The sequence below is a fragment of the Protopterus annectens genome, chromosome 17.part0, assembly GCF_019279795.1.
Source record: "Protopterus annectens isolate FY-2018-M chromosome 17.part0, PAN1.0, whole genome shotgun sequence".
In the NCBI taxonomy this organism is placed as follows: domain Eukaryota; kingdom Metazoa; phylum Chordata; order Ceratodontiformes; family Protopteridae; genus Protopterus; species Protopterus annectens.
Genome location: NC_056751.1, coordinates 827,978,569 through 827,997,771, shown reverse-complemented (window position 1 = coordinate 827,997,771; position 19,203 = coordinate 827,978,569). Strand labels below are relative to the sequence as shown.

Sequence of the window (19,203 nt, the reverse complement as noted above, 5' to 3'; positions counted from 1 at the left end):
TTTAAATCAAAAGCTTCCATTGCCAACCATGCTTCGTCTCCCTGCCTTGACTATCTTCTGAACTGCCATACAACTGAAAGGCAACATTGACTGTCGCTCCTGAGGTGCCTATCATTCAACAAACTTTCCGCCTTTTGATTGTAAACCGTGCTAAACATATGAAAAGATTACAAACTTAAATTCAAGCAGCCCTTGAAACCCTGTGGCTTCCCAAACAAAAAAAGATGCATTGACCGAGGTAGTTGCTGTGCACTCGGGGCTTTGTGGAACCAGTACTAGAACACTTCAAAGGAGAATTTTAATCAAGACTATTCCTGGTGCCCATAGAAGGCACTTGGGCGGTCAGTTCTGGATGTGTCGAGACTCTACCAATTCCTACAAGCTCAAAACTTAAATATGCTAATCCTTCAAAATCATCTGCCCATGATCGAGCTCTCTCCAAATGCTTTCGTGGTTACCCTGCATCTAAAAGGCACATGACTGCATATTCTCGTTGAATCACACAAGCTTCTTAAGCTTCAAAGCAGATACCAGGCACCATCTATTCTTTGACGTGTTTTGGCTTGTCTGCTTCTCCCAAGGTCTTCAGAAAATGCCTAGCCCCACTGATAGCCTTCCACAGAACAAAAGGGACCCACATTTACCCATTAGACAGCTTCATCATTCAGGCATTGAACCTGAAAAAATCAAGATGGTCTTTCACACATAACCTTTTAATCTCCATGGGATTCACCATCAGTGTACCAAAGTCTCGCAGGCCCTTCAACCAGAATTGTTTTCCTAATGGCTTCAGCTTTCCAGACGGCCACCGTGCCCCAGGACGAGGTCTCCTTCCTGATCCTTTACTTAAAAAATAAAACAATGTCATGGATTTCCTTACTGCCAGGAAGTGCCTCAGGAGGGAATTCACCTGGTGTACCCAGGCTTGCTCCCTCAACAGATTCACCCATCAGGGACAGACTCTTAAATGCATCAGAAGTTCCTTGGGGACCACATTTCAGCTGCCTGCATGCCCAAGGAAAGTGGAACTGAAGTTCAAGACACAAGCACATAAATCTTAAAATTTAAGGCAATCCAAAATAGCCTCATGGCCTTCCAAGAGAAATGGAAGCCAGGAATACTAGTAGAGAACAGGCAATACCACAGTTATGTGGCATATTTTGCTGCTTAGCAATGGATGCTTGGGAAATGGCACACTCCCAAGGGTTGCATCTCATGGCATAGTACCTGCTGGGTATACATAGTCAACTAGCAGATCACTATAACAGAAGCCTGTCTGGACCCCCCCCCCCCAAGTAGCGACTGGCTCAGGAAGTATATTTTGGTATAGCCAAAAAAACGGGCGTGCAGCTAATGGACCTTTTTGCCACCAAGGAAGATGCTCATTTGAAAGTTTTGCTCCAGGGACAAAATTAAATCTGCCTGGAAGACTGATACCTTCTCTGGACAGGCCTGTTTCTCTGTCTTCCCTCAAATACCTCTGCTCCCCATGAGTATTGCTAGACAAGAGGGGCCAAGAGTAATATTAAGCCCCAGATTGGCACAGGCAGCACTGGTGTGACGCCTGTCCTCTGTGGCATAATCAAGGAGTCTCAGTCCTTACACTGACAATAGTGAGGGACGTTCACTTGGAAAAAAAGATGCACAGTATTTTCAGATTCAGCTGTCTGCACCAAGCACATTTTCCCTTAAGAGCACACATGGAACACAGTCCAGGGGCTGGGTTCCCCCTCACCAGGCCCCAAATAAGACTCCCCACTGGCACAGCTGTAGAGTTGTCTTCAGCTGAGTGTTCCAAGCAAAGTCCTTAATCATTTCCTGCCTTGTTCCAAGTAGCAGACGCACACACTTTGAGATTTGATTCTCTCACACTCCTGTGAAAGGCTGCACAGATTTACTAGCTCTGCTATCTTTGCCCAGACTATAAGGAGTTCTACTACCACCAGTCAGCTACTCTACTCCAAGGCTGTCATAAGGGTACCCAATTATACTGAGTAAAATGAATACGATTACAAATGATAGTTTTTGACAAGTGCAGCAAGACTTTCATGAGTGGCCACAGTGTCACAAATATAAGTACTCTCAAAGGTTGAAATTTTCTGAAAAAAACAGCCACAATGAGAAGTTCAAATATATTTAATAAGAACGTGAATATACATATCTAGTTAAAATAAACAGTTTCACTCGCAGGCAATATTAAAAATATGGATAGATTCCCACAGGTACAGAAAAAGTGCTCAACCAATCAGTATTTTCCTTGACTGATCTAAAGAATTACTATTCCCTGGTTACTTACTAAAGCAAGGCATGATGAAATAGGTGAGTGGTCCTTTGCCAGGTTTCAAAAACAAGACTGCCCTGAACTTCTCTCGTCTGGTATTAAAACTTTATTTTATTGCTGAATTACCGAATGATATCACGTACTCTGACTATAGTTCCCACACTACCCGTTTTGCTAGAAACAATCAGAATTTATCAAATGTTACCGTACACTGCGCTTTGCTGAGATGTGTTGTAGCATCTGGAAGCTGTAAAACCATTTCAGAACTTACATCCTTCCAGGGTAGCAATTAATTCACCGCTAAGGACAATACAGTAGGGGATTCCTAGTCCTGGTTTTCAGACATTTCGTCTGACAGCAATCAGAACTGTAAGATGCAATCTTTATGGCATAAGCCAGGTAATTTAATTTCAGACTAATTTTCCAAAGTTAGCTGGACTGAGATTAACCTATTCTGTTCCAGTATCCTCAAATATATTCATAGATTAGTACTAAACTAACTGCCCTTGCGAGCCATTTAAAGCGTAGCCAATTATCCCTTGAGACTCAAACCTTGCACCTTGTGTTTGTAAGGCAAACACCTTAACCATTAGGCCACCCTCCCAACCCATTTCAACAGTTATAATAGTCTGACATACAGGTGTGTTTCCTGTCCTGCAGGACCCACTGTTGGAACATTTTTTTAACACAAGCAGCTTTTAGGAATACACTTTCAGCATAAGCAGCTGTACAAATCAGTTTGATATACAAATGTATAATTTACAAGGTTCCAGCTAGCTATGCTGGCATATGTTACACCCCCCATGCCTTACTTTCTCTGGCATAGCTGGCACTACTTGACATTGTTAGAACTGGTGTACCCACTGCTACTCAGTTTAACCAGCATGGATGTTCTTCATGTTTCACTGTTGCAGTCATTGCATTTGGGTAATCTGCTGGCAGGTTGCCCTCAGTCGGCCTGTATTCCTAAGTCTTGGGTCCTGCGTCGGTTGCGGTCTCCTCTTCCATGACGTCAGGTCGTCAAGGGTATAAAACATGCACCAGATGACATTTTCTTTTGTCTTTCTTGCTGCGCGGTGCCCGAAGTAGAAGCATTTTGCAAGTGCCGGTCGGCCAACTACTGAAATATTCGAGTTTGAGTTTTAGAACTGAAGTCTTCACTAAAGCTAAGTACCCCGTTGGGGAAACTTTTTTCTTGCTCCATACCAATGTCAGAAAAAGTTAATTGTATTTGTGGGAGGCAAATACCTCATAAGGATTTCCATTTATATTGTATTCCATGCCTAGGCCCTGATCACAAAGTGCATGGCTGTCTGTTTTGTGCTAGAGTTAACCAACGCACTATTAAGCGTCTGTATATTTTTGCCTCAAAGTGTTTTGTAAACAGATTTAATTACCTAGAAATGTCACCTGATAGCAATCTGACTACCGGAATACACAAAACGCAAAGAAAAGGACAGAGAAAGGTAGTAGAGATCCAAAACCGACTAAGCTTCTGAGCCAGTCGCCTGTTTGCCGGTACTCAGTGAGGCGCTTTCGCAGCCCGTGATGCCCGCTACCTTAGAGTCGCAGGCCTCTACCGACACCCATGTGGAGTCCAGCATGCTGCATGATACTCAAGGTATTGGACTGTCAGATGCATCTCCCTCTGAGTGCGGAGCCGCTGAGCAGGCACCGGCTTCTGAGGGTGTATTCAGACCTCAACGTTTGTATATCAAACAGACAGCTGTAAAACCAAAGACAAAAGCAACTTCTAAAACTAACAAACCGACACATGAGCCACGTGCACAGGCCTCCATGCCTAAAAAACAGATGATCAAAATGGCTGAAGACCTTATTACCTTGATCATCCCCCTCCAGATAAGAGGCCTAGGCAAGACACTGATTATGAATCTTCAGATCAGGTTTCTATTTCTTCAGATTCCTCTTCTGATCAGGATTTATCTATACCTCCCTATGAGGATTCTGATGCAGAGGAGTCTATACCATCTGCATCTCCTGAGGATTATTCATTTGGAGAAACCTTGCATACTTGGAGGGAGCATTTTCACTGGGAGAGTCAAGATTTCTCAATCAAAAAAGAGGCTCAGGGATTTCCTTCTCCCTCAGCACAAGCCTTTAGCTATTTCCCGTGTTTTAGACGTGGATGTGTTTTCGGAGTAGAGCTTGACCCCTGACTCTCTACCTCCAGCTCCCAGTAAGCCTGACCGATATTGCAGGGTCCCTGACTCGCATAAATTAGAAACCCTGCTGCTGATCCTGAAACTATTTCACAGGGTCCAAAGGGGAGTTAAGGCCTCAACAGTAAAAAAAAAAAAAAAAAAAAAAAAAAAATCCTACCCTCTCTGACAGGTTCAAGGGCACTGGACAGATGGGGAAAAAAGGTTTATACATTTGCAACTTTGACAATCAGGGCCTTAAACTGTCAATTTTATATGCTGAAGTATCAACAACATGTTATAGGATTGCTGAAACAGAAAATGATTACTTCTGAATGTGCAGAAAATAAAGAATTGCAGGAATTATTGCATGCAGCTGAACAAGTTGAAAGGCATACTTTGCAATGTGGTTTTGATTCCTTAGAGGCCTCCTGCAGGGCCGCAGTTACTGGATCTGTGATTAGGAGGCATGCCTGGCTAAAAGAATAAAATTTGCCTGATCATGTTAAAGCTAAATTGCTAGATGCACCTTTACAGCATGATACTCTGGTATTAAGGCAGAAGAGGTTTTAAAGAAAATGGAAGATAAAGCTAAGTCTATGCAAACTGTTAAAGACTTACAAGTGCAGCCACCAAGATTCAGTAGACACTTGCTTACAAAAAATTGGTCCTTTCCTGTGTCAGACAGAGCTCAAAGGGGCAAATCCAGATGCCCTAAGGGTTTCAGATAGGCTCAAGATTCATACAGGTCAAAGCAATTGGGGGCGCTTCTACCTCCAAATCTGGAGGAGATAAAGCGCAAACCTACAGAAAACAGTCCCAATGACTTCCCTCTGCCTACACCAAGCACTTATCTTTTGGCAGCACCCTTAGGGGGAAAATTAGCACTTTTTGCTCAAAATTGGCAGTTAATAACCCAGGACAAGTGGGTACTAAACATAGTATCACAGGGATACAGATTCCATTTCCACACACTGCCAATGGCAAATGGTTGGCCAGATCTGCCAAAAAATCAATGGGCAGAGGCACAGAAACAGGTTACGTCCCTCATGGATATGGGGGCCATTCAGCCAGCACCAGAACAGGAAATGACAAGGTTTTTACTCTACTGTTCTTGGAAACCAGAAAGGACAAGGCCTGGCGGCCAATACTGGATTTATTGATTTATTCCAAAATTCAAAATGCTGACTTTGCAGCAGCTTTTGCCCATGTTGGGAAAGAATGCTTGGCTGGTGACATTAGACCTAAAAGAGGCATACCTGCATGTCCCAATGAGAGTCGTGCAGAAGATACCTCAGGTTCTAGGCTGGCTTTAATGCATTACCAATTCTCTGCACTGCCCTTTGGCTTATCTACTGTGCCCAGGGTCTTTACAAAGTGCCTGGCACCAGTAATTGCATTTTGCAGACAAAGAAGTATACAAATATACCCTTACTTGGACGACTGTCTCATTCAAGCAGAGAACAAGGACATTCTTCTTTGACACCTGGAGTTTGTGAAAAGGCTTCTAACATGCCTGGGGTACACAAACGAAAATAAATCACAACTGGTACCATCTCAAAAGATAACATTCCTGGGTGCAAGCTTTAATACAACTGCCCAGATGGCTTACCTCACACCAGTTGAGCAAAGGCAACTGACTGCTTACTTCAAACTGTTGGCAACAGAAGCCCAGTTATCTGCAAGACAAATTCCTCAGGCTTTTGGGCTTCATGGCATCCGGCATCCTACTGAGTCCATATGCAAGACTGCATATGAGGAAACTTCAAAGGTATCTAAAAAGTTTATGGAGTCAACATTATCAGTCTGGAAACGATGATTCCTCTCATTCCCTGCCTATAACAGGAGTTTCTAAGGTGGGCAAAGGCATGTCACCAAAACATGGGACGGGCCTTCACTCTACCCTCTGCCAGCCAAACTTTAACAGACTCAGCAGATTATGCCTGGGGGGCCCACATGGCAGGAAGATGCATTCAGGGCATATGGACCCCTAAACAAATGCATCTACATATCAACCAGAAAGATGCTAGCTGTTCAAAATGCCCTAACAGCCTTCAAGGGCTTGCATCATCCAGGACAACTACTGATAGACTGACACCATGGTCATGTGGTATATAAAAGCAAGGGGGCACACACTTACCGCCTTTGCAGATTAGCCCATGGTACTGTGGGACACAGCTTTGACCTACCAAATACATCAAGTTCAATTCCTGCCAGGAAAGCAAAATACTCTGGCAGACAATTTAAGCAGAAACCTTATGGATTCTCACGAGTGGAAACTAAATCCACAAGTCTTCAGCATGATAATAGAGAAATGGGGGAGCCCCAGACATGGATCTATTTGCCTCTCCTCAAAATTATAAATTGAAAAGATTCTGCACAAGGACTTATCACAGACAAGCATGGAAAGTGGACGCCCTATCAGTTTACACCTTTCCTCCTCTGCCTTTTCTCCCCAAGTTCCTCCTAAAAGTCCGACAAGAAACCAAAGATACTAATTGCCCTGGCCTGGCCCTGCCAATACTGGTACCCAATCCTAAGGAACTTGTCTCAATGCTCAGCTTGGACCTTACCTCAAGGACCTCAATTACTGTCCCAGCAAAACAATCAGATCCTGCACAATCAACTCCAGACACTGAACCTGGCAGCATGGCTGATCATGTAGTTATACAAACACCACCTCTCAGTAAAGCTGTGATTGGTGTCATTTTGGAAGCCAGAAGGTCTAGTACTAGAAAATCTTATGCTGGTAAATAGAAGAGATTCTGTGCTTGGAATCAAGCACAAGGAACTGATACAGCAGAACCAAATATTCCTCAGATATTACAATACTTAACGGAGATGCTTGACAAAGGCCTATCTTTCTCAGCAATTAAAATCCATACATGTGCCATTTCGGCTCATTACAATACAAAGCCACCAATCTTTTCTCATCCTTTACTAAAGTAGTATCGTAGAGGAGCCAAAAATTTAAGGCCTCCTAGATCATCACCATTACCTTCATGGGACCTCAATTATGTGTTGGAAAAGCTCATTCTGCCCCCATTAGAACCAGCTGCTATCACTGATATAAAGTTCTTATGGAAAACAGCTCTGCTACTAGCAATTACTTCAGCAAGAAGAGTTTGAGCTACAGATCCTCATGGCTGTAGATCCTTTTGTCATATTTTACCCATACAAGGTGTCTGAGGACAAATCCTACATTTATGCCTAAGGTGGTTTCCAGTGTGACTCTTAACCAAACAATTCATCTGCCAACCTTTTATCCAATTCTGCATTCTTTGGAGGTACACAGTTAAGATTCTACTTGAGCAGAACTAAAGCTCTAAGAAAAACTGAGCAATTACTACTGACACATGCTGCAGGATCAGAAGGAAAGGCTGTTTCAAAGCAGACAATTTCAAAGTAGATAAAGACACTGCATCTGTTTCTGCTACCTACACCATGGTAACCCTTTGCCCAAGGGCATTAGGTCTCATTCCACCAGAGCTGCAGCTACTTCAGCAGCCTTTGAGTATCACCAACCAAAGACATTCTAGAGGCTGCTACTTGGAGTTCTGTTCACACCTTTACTAAGCATTATTTGCCTTTCCACTCAAGTCCAGGGCAAGCTTTACCACTGCTGTTCTGCAGGGCCTTATAGCCGCACCTAATGCTCTTTAGATCCAGCCTCCCAACCATAGCTTTGGGATTCTACTCAAATGTAATGACTGCAACAGTGAAACACGAAGAACATAGTGCACTTGTGTACACTTACCATAAATGTAGATGTTCAAGTGTATTCACTGTTGCAGTCCAGGTTACCCACCATCCCCCTGTCATTCTGGAGTTTATCTTCTTTTCTCTATCTTCTATAACCTATGTGGTGTATTTGCTTGTAGATGAAGGTAAAGTTTATATTGATGCATGTATATATACATATATATATATATATATATATATATATATATATTTGTGCTACCTTTTTGGGGGCACCTGACATCTGGGGCAAGAAAAACTAAAGAAAATGGCGTCTGCTGCATGTTTTATACCCCTGACGACCTGACGTCATGGAAGAGGAGACTGCAACCGACGCAGGACCCAAGACTCTGGAATTCAGGCCAACTGAGGGCAGCCTGCCAGCAGATTACCCGAATGTAATGACTGCAACAGTGAATACACTCTAACATCTACATTTATGGTAAGTGTACGCAACTGTACTATCCATAGCTGCCTCAGGGAATGTAACTATTGACAGGACCAGGACAAGATTGTACACACCAAGCTGCAGCACCTCAAGTTGTCAACATGAAGGATACCTTAACTCCATGGAAGGATTCTCTCCTTGGCCAGTAGGTTCAGAATATTCTAAGAGGCCAGAAGACATAGCACAAGGAAATCTTGCTACTCCAAATGATTGCAAACTGGGAGCAATCATTGAAACCCCTAGCAATGTCAACATCCGGGAAGGTCTTAATGCAGACTAATGACTGGTGCCAAAGTCATGCTCTTGATGATTTTTTTTCTTTTTTGCATTAATTTTCTTCCGTTTCAGCAAGGGTGATCTACAAACTACAACTTCAATAGCAATACCCTAAGCACACGGAGAGATCTGGGCACACAGATTGACAGCACACTTGACTTGGATCACAATGTCGCCACAGTGGTAAGGGCATTGTCTCCAGAAAAAGGGGTTATAACCCTCTGTACTCTTCCCTCATTAGACTAAGAGTACAACTTTCCCTTTGGTATGTTCCTTTTCAAACACATGTAGCAATTTGGGAGACCACAGAGGTTCCTTAAAGAAAATTCAGGGTCTTCAAGATCTTACACTGACTAATTGAAATCATTGTTACTTTGTCGTACATACTGCTCAGAGGCAACTTGTATCTTGCATACAGAGCAATCTGTGACCCAGCTTTAATGGAAATGGTGCACATTCGCAAGTCAAATGGCACTCTGGTAACTCGCTCAGAGGACCCTAACTTGGTATGTGATATCAACAGAACTTGGTGGAGAGAGAGATTTGTCTGAGGTTGCCCCACTTCTGGAACAAGCTTCTTCATGTTAAAGCCCCACGGCCCTATTTAAGCATTTTTGGGCAATTGGATGGGTAACTGGAAAATCAGTCCGAGGGTTCCACCTGTGTCCCTCTTGGACAGGGGCAATAGGTGCTGATATTACTGGCTGCCTGAACATGGGTTGTACTTTGCTAGGCTTGTAAGGGCCCTGGGGCTGTTAGCCTAGTAACCTATGATCCTATGAAAAGATTCTCCCTTTGGTGTGGGGAAAAAAAGCACAAAATCCTAATCTACCAAAGATTCTGGTCATTCTGGCCTGTTTGGCCAGCCTTTTTGACAAGGGTTTCTTGGTCTGTAAAACTTTGTGCTTTGGCTGTTTTAGCTTGCATAGCTGTTCAACCTCCCTTTTCTCACCCCCTCATAAAACCGTCTGATGGAAGTAATCAGGCCACCCATAAAGCCTCCTATCCCACCTTGGGATATAAAGTTTGTGTTGGAAAAACTTGCTTTCCACCATTTGAACTAGCTGCTTCCTCAGAGTTCAACATTTTGACCTGCAAGACTACAGTCTCATCACCTCTACTAGAAGGGTTTGAGCTTCAGGCCCTCATGTCTATGGAACCATTCATCATTTACCCAGTCTCACTCAAGACCAAACCCCTTCTTATGCCTAAGATGTGACCGACCTTAAATCAAACCATACACTTACCTACTTTATTTTCCACCCTCATTACAAGAGGGAAATGATACCCTATTTCTTGGATGTACTTGGGCAGCTTCGTTACTAAGAACCAAGACTATTTGAAAATCAGACCAACTGTTTTTGTCCTTTGCCTCTAGCTCTGAGGGGAAAGTAGTTTTTAAGCAAACCATTTCTAAATGGATCTCGCACTGTATTTTTCTGTTAGCCATCAAGGTAAGAAATCCCTTGAGGACACATTCCACCAGGGCTACTGCTACCTGTCCTGCTTTAAGGGGTATCCATGAAAAACATTTCCAAGACTGCAACTCTGTCTTCAGTGCATACCTTCACCAGACATAACCACCTTTCAGCCTTCTCCAAGTCGAACGGGATTTGCCACTTCCATCTTGCAGGGCATTTCAACTCTGCTTAATCTTTATCCTACCCTTCCTTTCAGGTTTTGGAATATTCCCACAAGTTAAGACTAGAACAGTGAAGCACGAACATAGTACAGTGGTGTGTATTTACCATAAATGTAGATGTTTTTGTATTTACCATAAATGTAGATGTTTTTGTATTCACTGCTCCTTTCCCTCCAAGCCTTACAGGGTAGGCTGGGACATTTTCATTCTGTCAGGTTGGTCCTAATTTTCTTTTTATGGGTTAGTGTTCCAGATCCTTGACCCCAGGGTCCCTTGGGGGGGGGGGGGGGCTTCTACATGTTGGGGCAAAGAAAGTATTGAGGTCATGGCACTGGCAGACTGTCTTCTTACACCCAAGCATAGTGACGTCTGATGGGGCATTTACCGGCTCCTGGAGGAGGGAAATTTCTCTGGTAGTTGGGCTGGCCAAGGGTTTCCATGGCAGAAAATCCTACAAATTAGGACTGCAGCAGTGAATGCAGTCTATAACATCACATCTATTTATGGTAAATGTACGCAACTATACTGCACAAGAAACTCTGCTTTAGGCTTTACTTGAATGCAAGAGTAGAGGAGGGAGGGTTTGTAGTTGCTAAGCAAACTTTTTTCCTAGAAGGTTGCTTATTACAGTTTATTGGACAGCTAAACAGCCGGTTAAGAAATATCATTGTATGTTGCTCCACGTGGTGAAATAAGCTTCTTCCAGTATTTAAGGAATGTATTTCTGGTGTTTATGCCTTGTCTAGTCATTAATTTGCATCTCCTCAACATTTTAAAGACCTCTGGAGTTCATTGCCCTCTTACTACTTTGACAAGATGTGTTTTTGAGACTTCCTTATGGTCCTTATCTGGCCACAGCTTCCTGGGACTTTTCTGTACATTAGCACACCCAGTAAGGATTCCCAGCATCAGGTAGAACATAAACCCAGCATTGCTACTGTATGCATATTCATTTTTTTCTCTACCCATCCCTTTTTCTGGTTTTACTCTTAATCCTGTGGTTGCTGGTTTTTCTGTGCAGGTCTGACAAGTTTAAATATCTTTCCTATTCTGTGGTCTGCTGTCTCTGATTCAGAACTTATAGATGTATTGGACAGGCAACCACTGTCTGTCTTGTATTGTCATACTGAGACTCCAAATCCCCCATTCATTGACACGCTGTTGCACCTGTCAAAGGCTCAAATGACAAACCTACCTCCCTAGAAAACACAAGTGGAAAACTAAGGGTAATGCTGCTCAATGCCAGAAGTCTAAACCTCAAGATGCATTCTCAGTATGGAGAACATCGATGCAGTGACTGAAACCTGGTTCAAGGCTCCTGAGAGCACCCCAGCACTATCAGGTTTTACCTCATATCATGCTTCTCCAGGTTAGTGAGACTATCCAGGTAGTTTGTAGCATGCTACAGACCACTCAAACTCAGGAACCCCACACAGCCTTCCTGAAGACACTGGACCATCATTTTGGGAGACTTAAACTACCCAAACATAGACTTCAAGCCCCAACACTCTAGCCCAAAGGTTCTTAGAATTCATAAACTCAAATGCAATGGAACAACTAGTCACCATTCCCACAAGAGGAGATATTATACTAGACCTAATCATCACAAACATGGGGACAAAATGCTCCACAGATCAGACCATAAATTAATCTCACTGGAAATCCACATCCAAAGACCACAGTGAAGAACTTCTCAAAAGCAAACTTCACACTTAAGACTGAAGTGGTATATTTCGAAACCACAACCCACACTGCTGAATCCCTTCAAGAATGCATGGATCATGCAATCCCAAATCAGCCATAAACAAACACAGAGCAAAATCCCTAAAAGGGTACTAGCAAAAACCACGATCAGTCATAAAATCATCTAAGGCCAACTTTGAGATAAACTCCCAGATATGCTCAGAGTTGGTCCATAACTATCCCAGCAGAGTGTAGCCTCCCTAACATCTCAGATGCCCAGGTGAGAAAACACAGCATCAATGGGACCGGATGGTGTCCCGGCATGAACTCAGAGGAACTAAACCCACACATAAGGCTGCTGTTCAATCTTAGCCTCACCACAGGATGTGGTGTATGGCAACAGTGGTCCCACGCCTGACGAGCCTGGTCTGCAAAGCTATGGAGAGGATCATTATGGAACTCATAAACAAAGACATTGGGGACCTACAGACATTGATCCTAGGCAGATCCTGCCTTCTGAACTTTTTTGAAACAGTCACTAAGGCCATTGATGAGGGTAAGGCAGTTCACACAGCCTACCTTGACCTTGCAAAAGCCTTTGACACAATACCCCACTGCATCATAGACAAACTCACCAGTTTAAATGTAAACCCATATGTCACAAGATGGGTTGCAAACTGGCTCAAGGACAGAACCCACAGGGTCAGAGTTACTGGAGCTATGTCAGACTTCAGTCCTGGGACCCTCTTGTTCGGCATTTATTTTTCCGAGGTACAGGCAAACATAGGAGGATTGTGGCTGACAAAGTTCGCAGATGACTGCAAACTCCTAATTGATACTCCAGCGGACACAAACATCCTTCAGAGAGGCCTCATAGAAACGGATAATTGGTGCCAGAGCCCTGGCCTTAAAATGTATAGTCATACCCTTTGGGAAAAACACAAATTACCACATAGGCGGTAATCCATTAAGAGGTAATCAGGGACCTAGGGACCCAGGTTGACAGTAACCTCTCATTTGACACTCACATTGCCAAAGTGGTTAGGAAGACCTTCTATATTGCCCACCTTATCATGAAGGGTTTCACATCTAGATCAAGAGAGGTCATTGTGCCCCTGTACTCTTCTCTTATCAGGCCAATGATTGAGTACAATGCCCCATTTGGGATGTATCCCACCCGACACCTGCAGCAGTTGGAAAGACCCCAAACGTTCCTCACCAAGAGGATAAAGGGTCTTAAATATATGTCATATGCTGCCCGACTGAAAAAACTCCAGCTCTATTCAGTCGCATACCACCTACTCAGAGGTGATCTGTGCCTGACGTACAAGGCCATGTCAATCCTGAATTAATGGACATGCTCCACCTCAAAAAATCCAAATCCATCAGAGCCACGAGAACAAGTGACTTAAACCTCAACACAGAAATAAATAGAACGTGCTGGAGGGACAGATTCATAACCCAGAGGCTCCCTACACTCTGGAACAGAATCCCAGTCCATGTTGGGCAGAGCCCCTCACTGACTCTATTCAAGAGAAATCTCCACGAGTGGATGGGAGATATCTTTGTCACTACTAGACAGAGGCATAGTAAACTAAACCCTAAAAAGGCGGTGGTGTAAGCCACATACACTCTGGCTAGGCTTATAAATGCCCTAGGGCAGATAGCCTAGTACGAACCTATGAATAGAAAATTAGTGAAATTAGGATTTGGAAGAGTTGTGTAGAGGACAGTCTTGCAGATCAGTTCATTTCCTTGCACAGATGTTCCTGCTTGTAATTGGATGCATTTCAGAGGGAAACATTTCTGAACAGCACTCATACAGACTGGAAAGTAGTTTGCAACTGTTACTTGCCTGCTTTGAGTGAACTTGATTTTCAGCAGTGTTTGAGTTCAGCCGAAAGGTTCTAGTTTTGTTTGACCTATTTTAATGTGTTGTAATGCTTTTGCTTTAATAAATTGAACAGTTGAAATTATGATTTCCATGGAACTTAGGGTCTGGATTTGGAAAACTGTTTTCCTTGACTGAAGAAACATTATTCCACATTTTTGACAGTCTAGTGGAAGTCCCACACAGAGTTGGACCTTGTGTAATGCAAGTATACAAAGAAAGCATTTGCGATGCTGACTTGGGGGTGTACATTTGTGCATCTCTACAGTTTAAATGGGGGTAAAGGCAGTTTACAAACTTTGACCAAGAAAGGGAAAATATTGCAAGCATAGATTAAATGTAAGGCTCTACAACAATTCGGTAGGTTTAATGATGTATGCTCATTTCTAGGTACTGTTGAAGGTGCTGTATCATTACAAAGAGAAGCAGTATGTAGCACCACGAGTTTTGCAGCAAACTCTAAATTACATCAACCAAGGAGTTGCTCATGCCATAACATGGAAAAATCTTAAACCCCATATCCATGTAAGTATTGCCATTTTACTTCACTATTAATGCATTTGTTGACTGGGTAATGCCACTAAAGCACAAGTTTCTTGTTGGTTAGCTTTGAACTAATCTGTTCCTTTAGTACGAGTGGTAATTGACAGACTGCATGTTTGCTGGCTTTAAATTTTTTTTGTCAGTTAAAATTGTGGTGAATGCTGTGTTCTAAGTCACCAGACAAGTACCTTAACTTTGTACATCTGCCAGAGTGCTTGTCATCCATTAACAGAGTTAATCTTGCATTTTGGTGTCCTAGGCTGCAGCATTGGAGTGAGTATTGAGTTCATTAAAATGTTGAAGTAAATGCTTGGAAGTCAGTTGGCAGAACTACATAAACTTTTACTCTGGGTTGCACCCCATGTGTTTTTCAAGGGTTCTGTAATGGAGGATGCTGTTTACCCATACACAAGTTACTAACCACTTGAGTTCTTTAGCAGATTTAATCCTTTTTTTGTTTTTTGAACTATTGCAGTCTGCAGATTTGTATCATGATCTTTGTTCACTGTTGCAGTGATACCTCTTGATTTCGTTTCTAGCAGAAGCCAGAGGCCAGCCTTTATACCAGGGGTTTCACTTCCAGCAGCCCAGTGGATGCCCTCCCCCAATGACAGATGAAAGCAAGCATCATCTTTGTCTGAGGTCCCGTTATCTTTGTGTATACATTGTTCAGTACATTGGGTTGACTCTGAAGCCAGAGATTGGATAAATACCCCATTGGAGAACTCTTATGTTTTTTGCTTGTTATAGTCTTGTAGATAAGTATCCTACTCATGTAATAGAAAGTAAGCCATACTAAAACGTGGACTGCAGGTACCATTTTTAATGGGATTTAGTATTTCCATACAGAGTATTTTAACTTCAGAATACAAACCACACAAGTCAAAAGTTGACTATTGGTTTTTAATGTTATGACTTAAAATCATGTCAGGTGACTAATTTTCTGTGCGTATTGTGCTCAAGGACTTGCATTCACTTTTAGACCTGGGAAGTGTATGCATTTAAGGGTGTTAAGAGTTCTCCCCTAGTTTATATAATCAAGTCCGGGAAGTCAGACTGGGTTGTTGGACATCCATCTGTGGATAATTGCCATTTGTTTTGAATGGTGTTACGTTAGTTATCATGCAGCTTTACTCTTTACAGGAATCTGTCTAAGCAGTGTCCTTTCGCAGTTCTGCAGCTCCTTCGCTTTTGTTGTTTTTGCCAGGAGTTTGGCATTGGCTTGGCGCCATAGGAAAGGGACCTAGTGTTAGATCTAACAGGCAAGTTCTTGGTGTATCGGTTGCTCAATGAGAAGTTTCTGTTTTAGTCTACTGCCGATGTGAAGTAATTATAGCAACTGTGTAACTTGAAGCAAAGGTTTTTCATGGGGCATTGTCAAATGTTTTTGTATGTAGGAGAGTGCTTCCTAGTGGTGTAGGATAAGATCTGTCTGGCTGCCAGGAAGCATGTTAACCTGTGCAAGGTTTATTGACAAGTAGGAATGGATTTATTGGGAGCTTGAGCTCTCCAGCTTGACAGGTGCTTTTTGGCTGGGACTGCAGACATCCCTGGACATTACTTTTTTAGTGCTCTTAAGAAAAATGCTTAGTAATTGCCAACCAGTGACCAGCCAAGGAGGTGCACCTGTTGATAGGGCAGCTTATAAGCTAAGGGTATATCTGCTTATTGGGCCTTTTGTAAGGAGTATATTTCCCATTCACAAGGATGGGATGTTGCGAAAATTACACTGCTCAGAGGATAGTATTGTCCTTTAGTCATAATTGTCTTAACATGGGAAGAGAGATGGCTTTATCTTTGTGCTCAGCAGTTGCATCTAAAAGCAAATCGGGCAGTAATGGCATTATGATGTAGGGTATGAAGCCTTAAGTGCTATTGTGGTTTAATGGCCCACAGCAGCTAGAGGGGTTGATGAGAGGGGGGGAATGGTAAGGCAATGGCCACATGCCTCTCTTTGTGGTATGGAAGAGGTGCATGCTGATTGCAGGCCTTGATTGGGAAGCAAAGGAAGGGGGAGGCATGCTTAAGGCAGGCTTGGACTGGAAGGCAAGGGAGAAGTGGGAGAGTGAGAAACCTGTATTTGGATAATGTATGTTGCTGGGGAGGTAGAGCATTTGCCTCCATCCATTGCATGCCCATACGTATATCTGGAAACCCCATCATTGTGGGGTGGGCAAGGCGTAATCCTTCACTTCATTAGCCACCTGTACTATGTTGGTCCCTGCTCTTCCACTTCCCATTTTCAGCATTGTAAGCCTTTAGAAGGCAAAGGTCAGCTTCATCTTTAGATGCAAGACTCCAAAAGAGGGTAATGTTTAGAGCTTACTCCACCATGTGATAGTCCAGGGAGAATGTAGCAGGGCAGGGAAATGGTTAGATGTTAGTTTCACTGTTGCAGTCCTTACTTGTGGGATTTCCCACTGTGGAACCCCTTGGCTGGCCTGACTACCAGAGTAAATTTCTTCCCCCTTTTATGACCAGCAGACACTGCTGACTGTCAGTATGCCAGGGTATAACTGGAGTCCACCGACATCGTGACCTCAGTTAGTTCTTGCTGTCTGAGCCTAAAGCATCCAGTACATGCATCGGTCAGTCCATGCCAGAGTGAATACTTCAGAAAGCTAATTACCTGTTGGGAATTTTTTTTCTAATGTCTGAAAGTTAACTGCCTCCATTGTGGTAAACAAATTCCACACCCACCGGGATTTTCCCCACTCTGTTACCTGGTGGCCCTACACATGACATTCCCAAGTGTAGTTTCAGCACCTGATTCAACTCCAGAACTATTTGGCGTAGGGCAGACTTTTTAACTAGATTTCTTAGTGAGTCCTTTCAATCTCCATGTGGGATTGTGCTTGTTTTGCATACCAATGTCAACTTTACTAAATGCAGACTGCCTAAGTTCAGACCCTCTGAAGCCTGTCCATCAGATAGCCCGCTGGGGACTGGTTATGTCTGAAGTCGGTGAGGCACCTTTTCAGCTCCCTCCCACAGTCAAGTTGGTGGACAAGGCTTTTGTCGAGACCCTTTCGAAGGCCAGTATGCTGTTAGGCCCCCCAACATCTACACCAGTTGTTGAACACCCTTTGGTTGGGGTCAAGACCACTCTGCAGGCCTTTGCTTCTGGCAACCACAGTATTTCCATTATGCCTCAGAAGCATTCGGGCATCTGTGCTTCCAATGCCCCCAGGCCTAAACAGAAATCTCTTAAGAAGCCTCCTTCCTTTTATTCTAGCCCTTCCAGTTCCCACACTCGGGCCTCTTGGAAGAATTTGGTTAAGTTGGGAGGGGATCTTGTTACCCTGCTAAGGGGGAGACACCCACCCCCCAATCTAGAAAGAGACCCAATCCCAGGGGTACTTACTGACCCCTTTGAGACTAGACAGGACTCTGACCAAGAAGGTTGCTCAAACTTTAAAGAGGATCCCTCCTTGTCTCCTTTTCAGGAGTCTGACTTGGAGGAAACCTTACCTTCTGCCCCTTCAGGATCTGTCCTTTGGGGAAAAATTTCAAGAAAAACTTAAACCCGTGGCAGTTCCTCTTATTTTGGATGTGGTTGATCAAGAATCTGCTGAGACACTCCTTCCCTCCTACACCCAGAAAATCTTAGATTCTGCAAGGTATGGCTTCACATAAACCTTTTCAATAACCCTTCAGCAGATCCAGAAATTTTTGGTCCTGAACCCAAATGTACCACAGCCAGCTCTTCCAAAAAAAAAAAAAAAAACCCCTTCCCAGTCAAATGTAGGGTAGAGCCCCTCTGTAGGTTTGGCAAGAAAGTATACACTTTTGCCACCATATCTGTGAGGGCATTGAACTAACAGTTCCCCTTAAAACATTGAGAGACTGCTGGAACAGATGAGACAAAAGCTATTGACCATGGAAAATAAGGCCTTATCAAAAGAACTAATGGACACTTGCAGTTCCATTTCAGAGGTGATCAAGCATTCCTTGCGCTATGGGTTTGATGTTTTGGAGGTTGCCAGCAGGACCCAGAGCCACTGAGTCTGTCATTAGGAGGCCACATGGCTAAAGGAGCAAGACCTCTGGAGCATGTAAAGTCCAAACATTAGGATGCTCCCTTGGATAAAGAGTCTCTGACCCTAAAACAGTAGATATACTTAAAAATTGACAGCTAAGTCAAGGCAGACAGCCTGAACCTTTCTGCAGGTGTAGCCACCATCTTTCAGCAGAAACTATCCCACTAAGCTCTGCTCCTTTCCTTCCCAAGCTAGAGCAGGCCTGGGAAAGGCCTGCAGGGAAAGGGACTGCATTCAGTGCTAGGACTCAGACCGGGCCATTCATCTTCCCCAACAGCAGGGACTTCCTTTACTCAGGTTCTTTGGAGGGAGCACGTGTGATATTTTCATGGCACATACCCCTCCCTTTCCACTTCTCACTTCCCATGAAGAGAGCTACACATTTTAAACAATTTGGCCTTTTATGTATTCAGTTTTGAATCTTCCTGTCCTTGGCAAGTGGCATCACCCTTAAATAGCTTTTACTTATGTCTGCTCTAAGGTTTTTGTAGGAACTCCAGTC

General features: G+C 43.4%; 1 protein-coding gene across 1 annotated transcript in view; it reads left to right on the top strand.

Moving 5' to 3' along the window:
- IPO7 (importin 7) overlaps positions 1 to 19,203 on the top strand; it is a 2,167,557-nt gene that overhangs the window by 822,559 nt on the left and 1,325,795 nt on the right. The window contains exon 10 of the mRNA XM_044059282.1: positions 14,509 to 14,643. Within this exon, the coding sequence (XP_043915217.1) occupies positions 14,509 to 14,643 (135 nt within the window). The remainder of the gene's footprint in view (positions 1 to 14,508; positions 14,644 to 19,203) is intronic.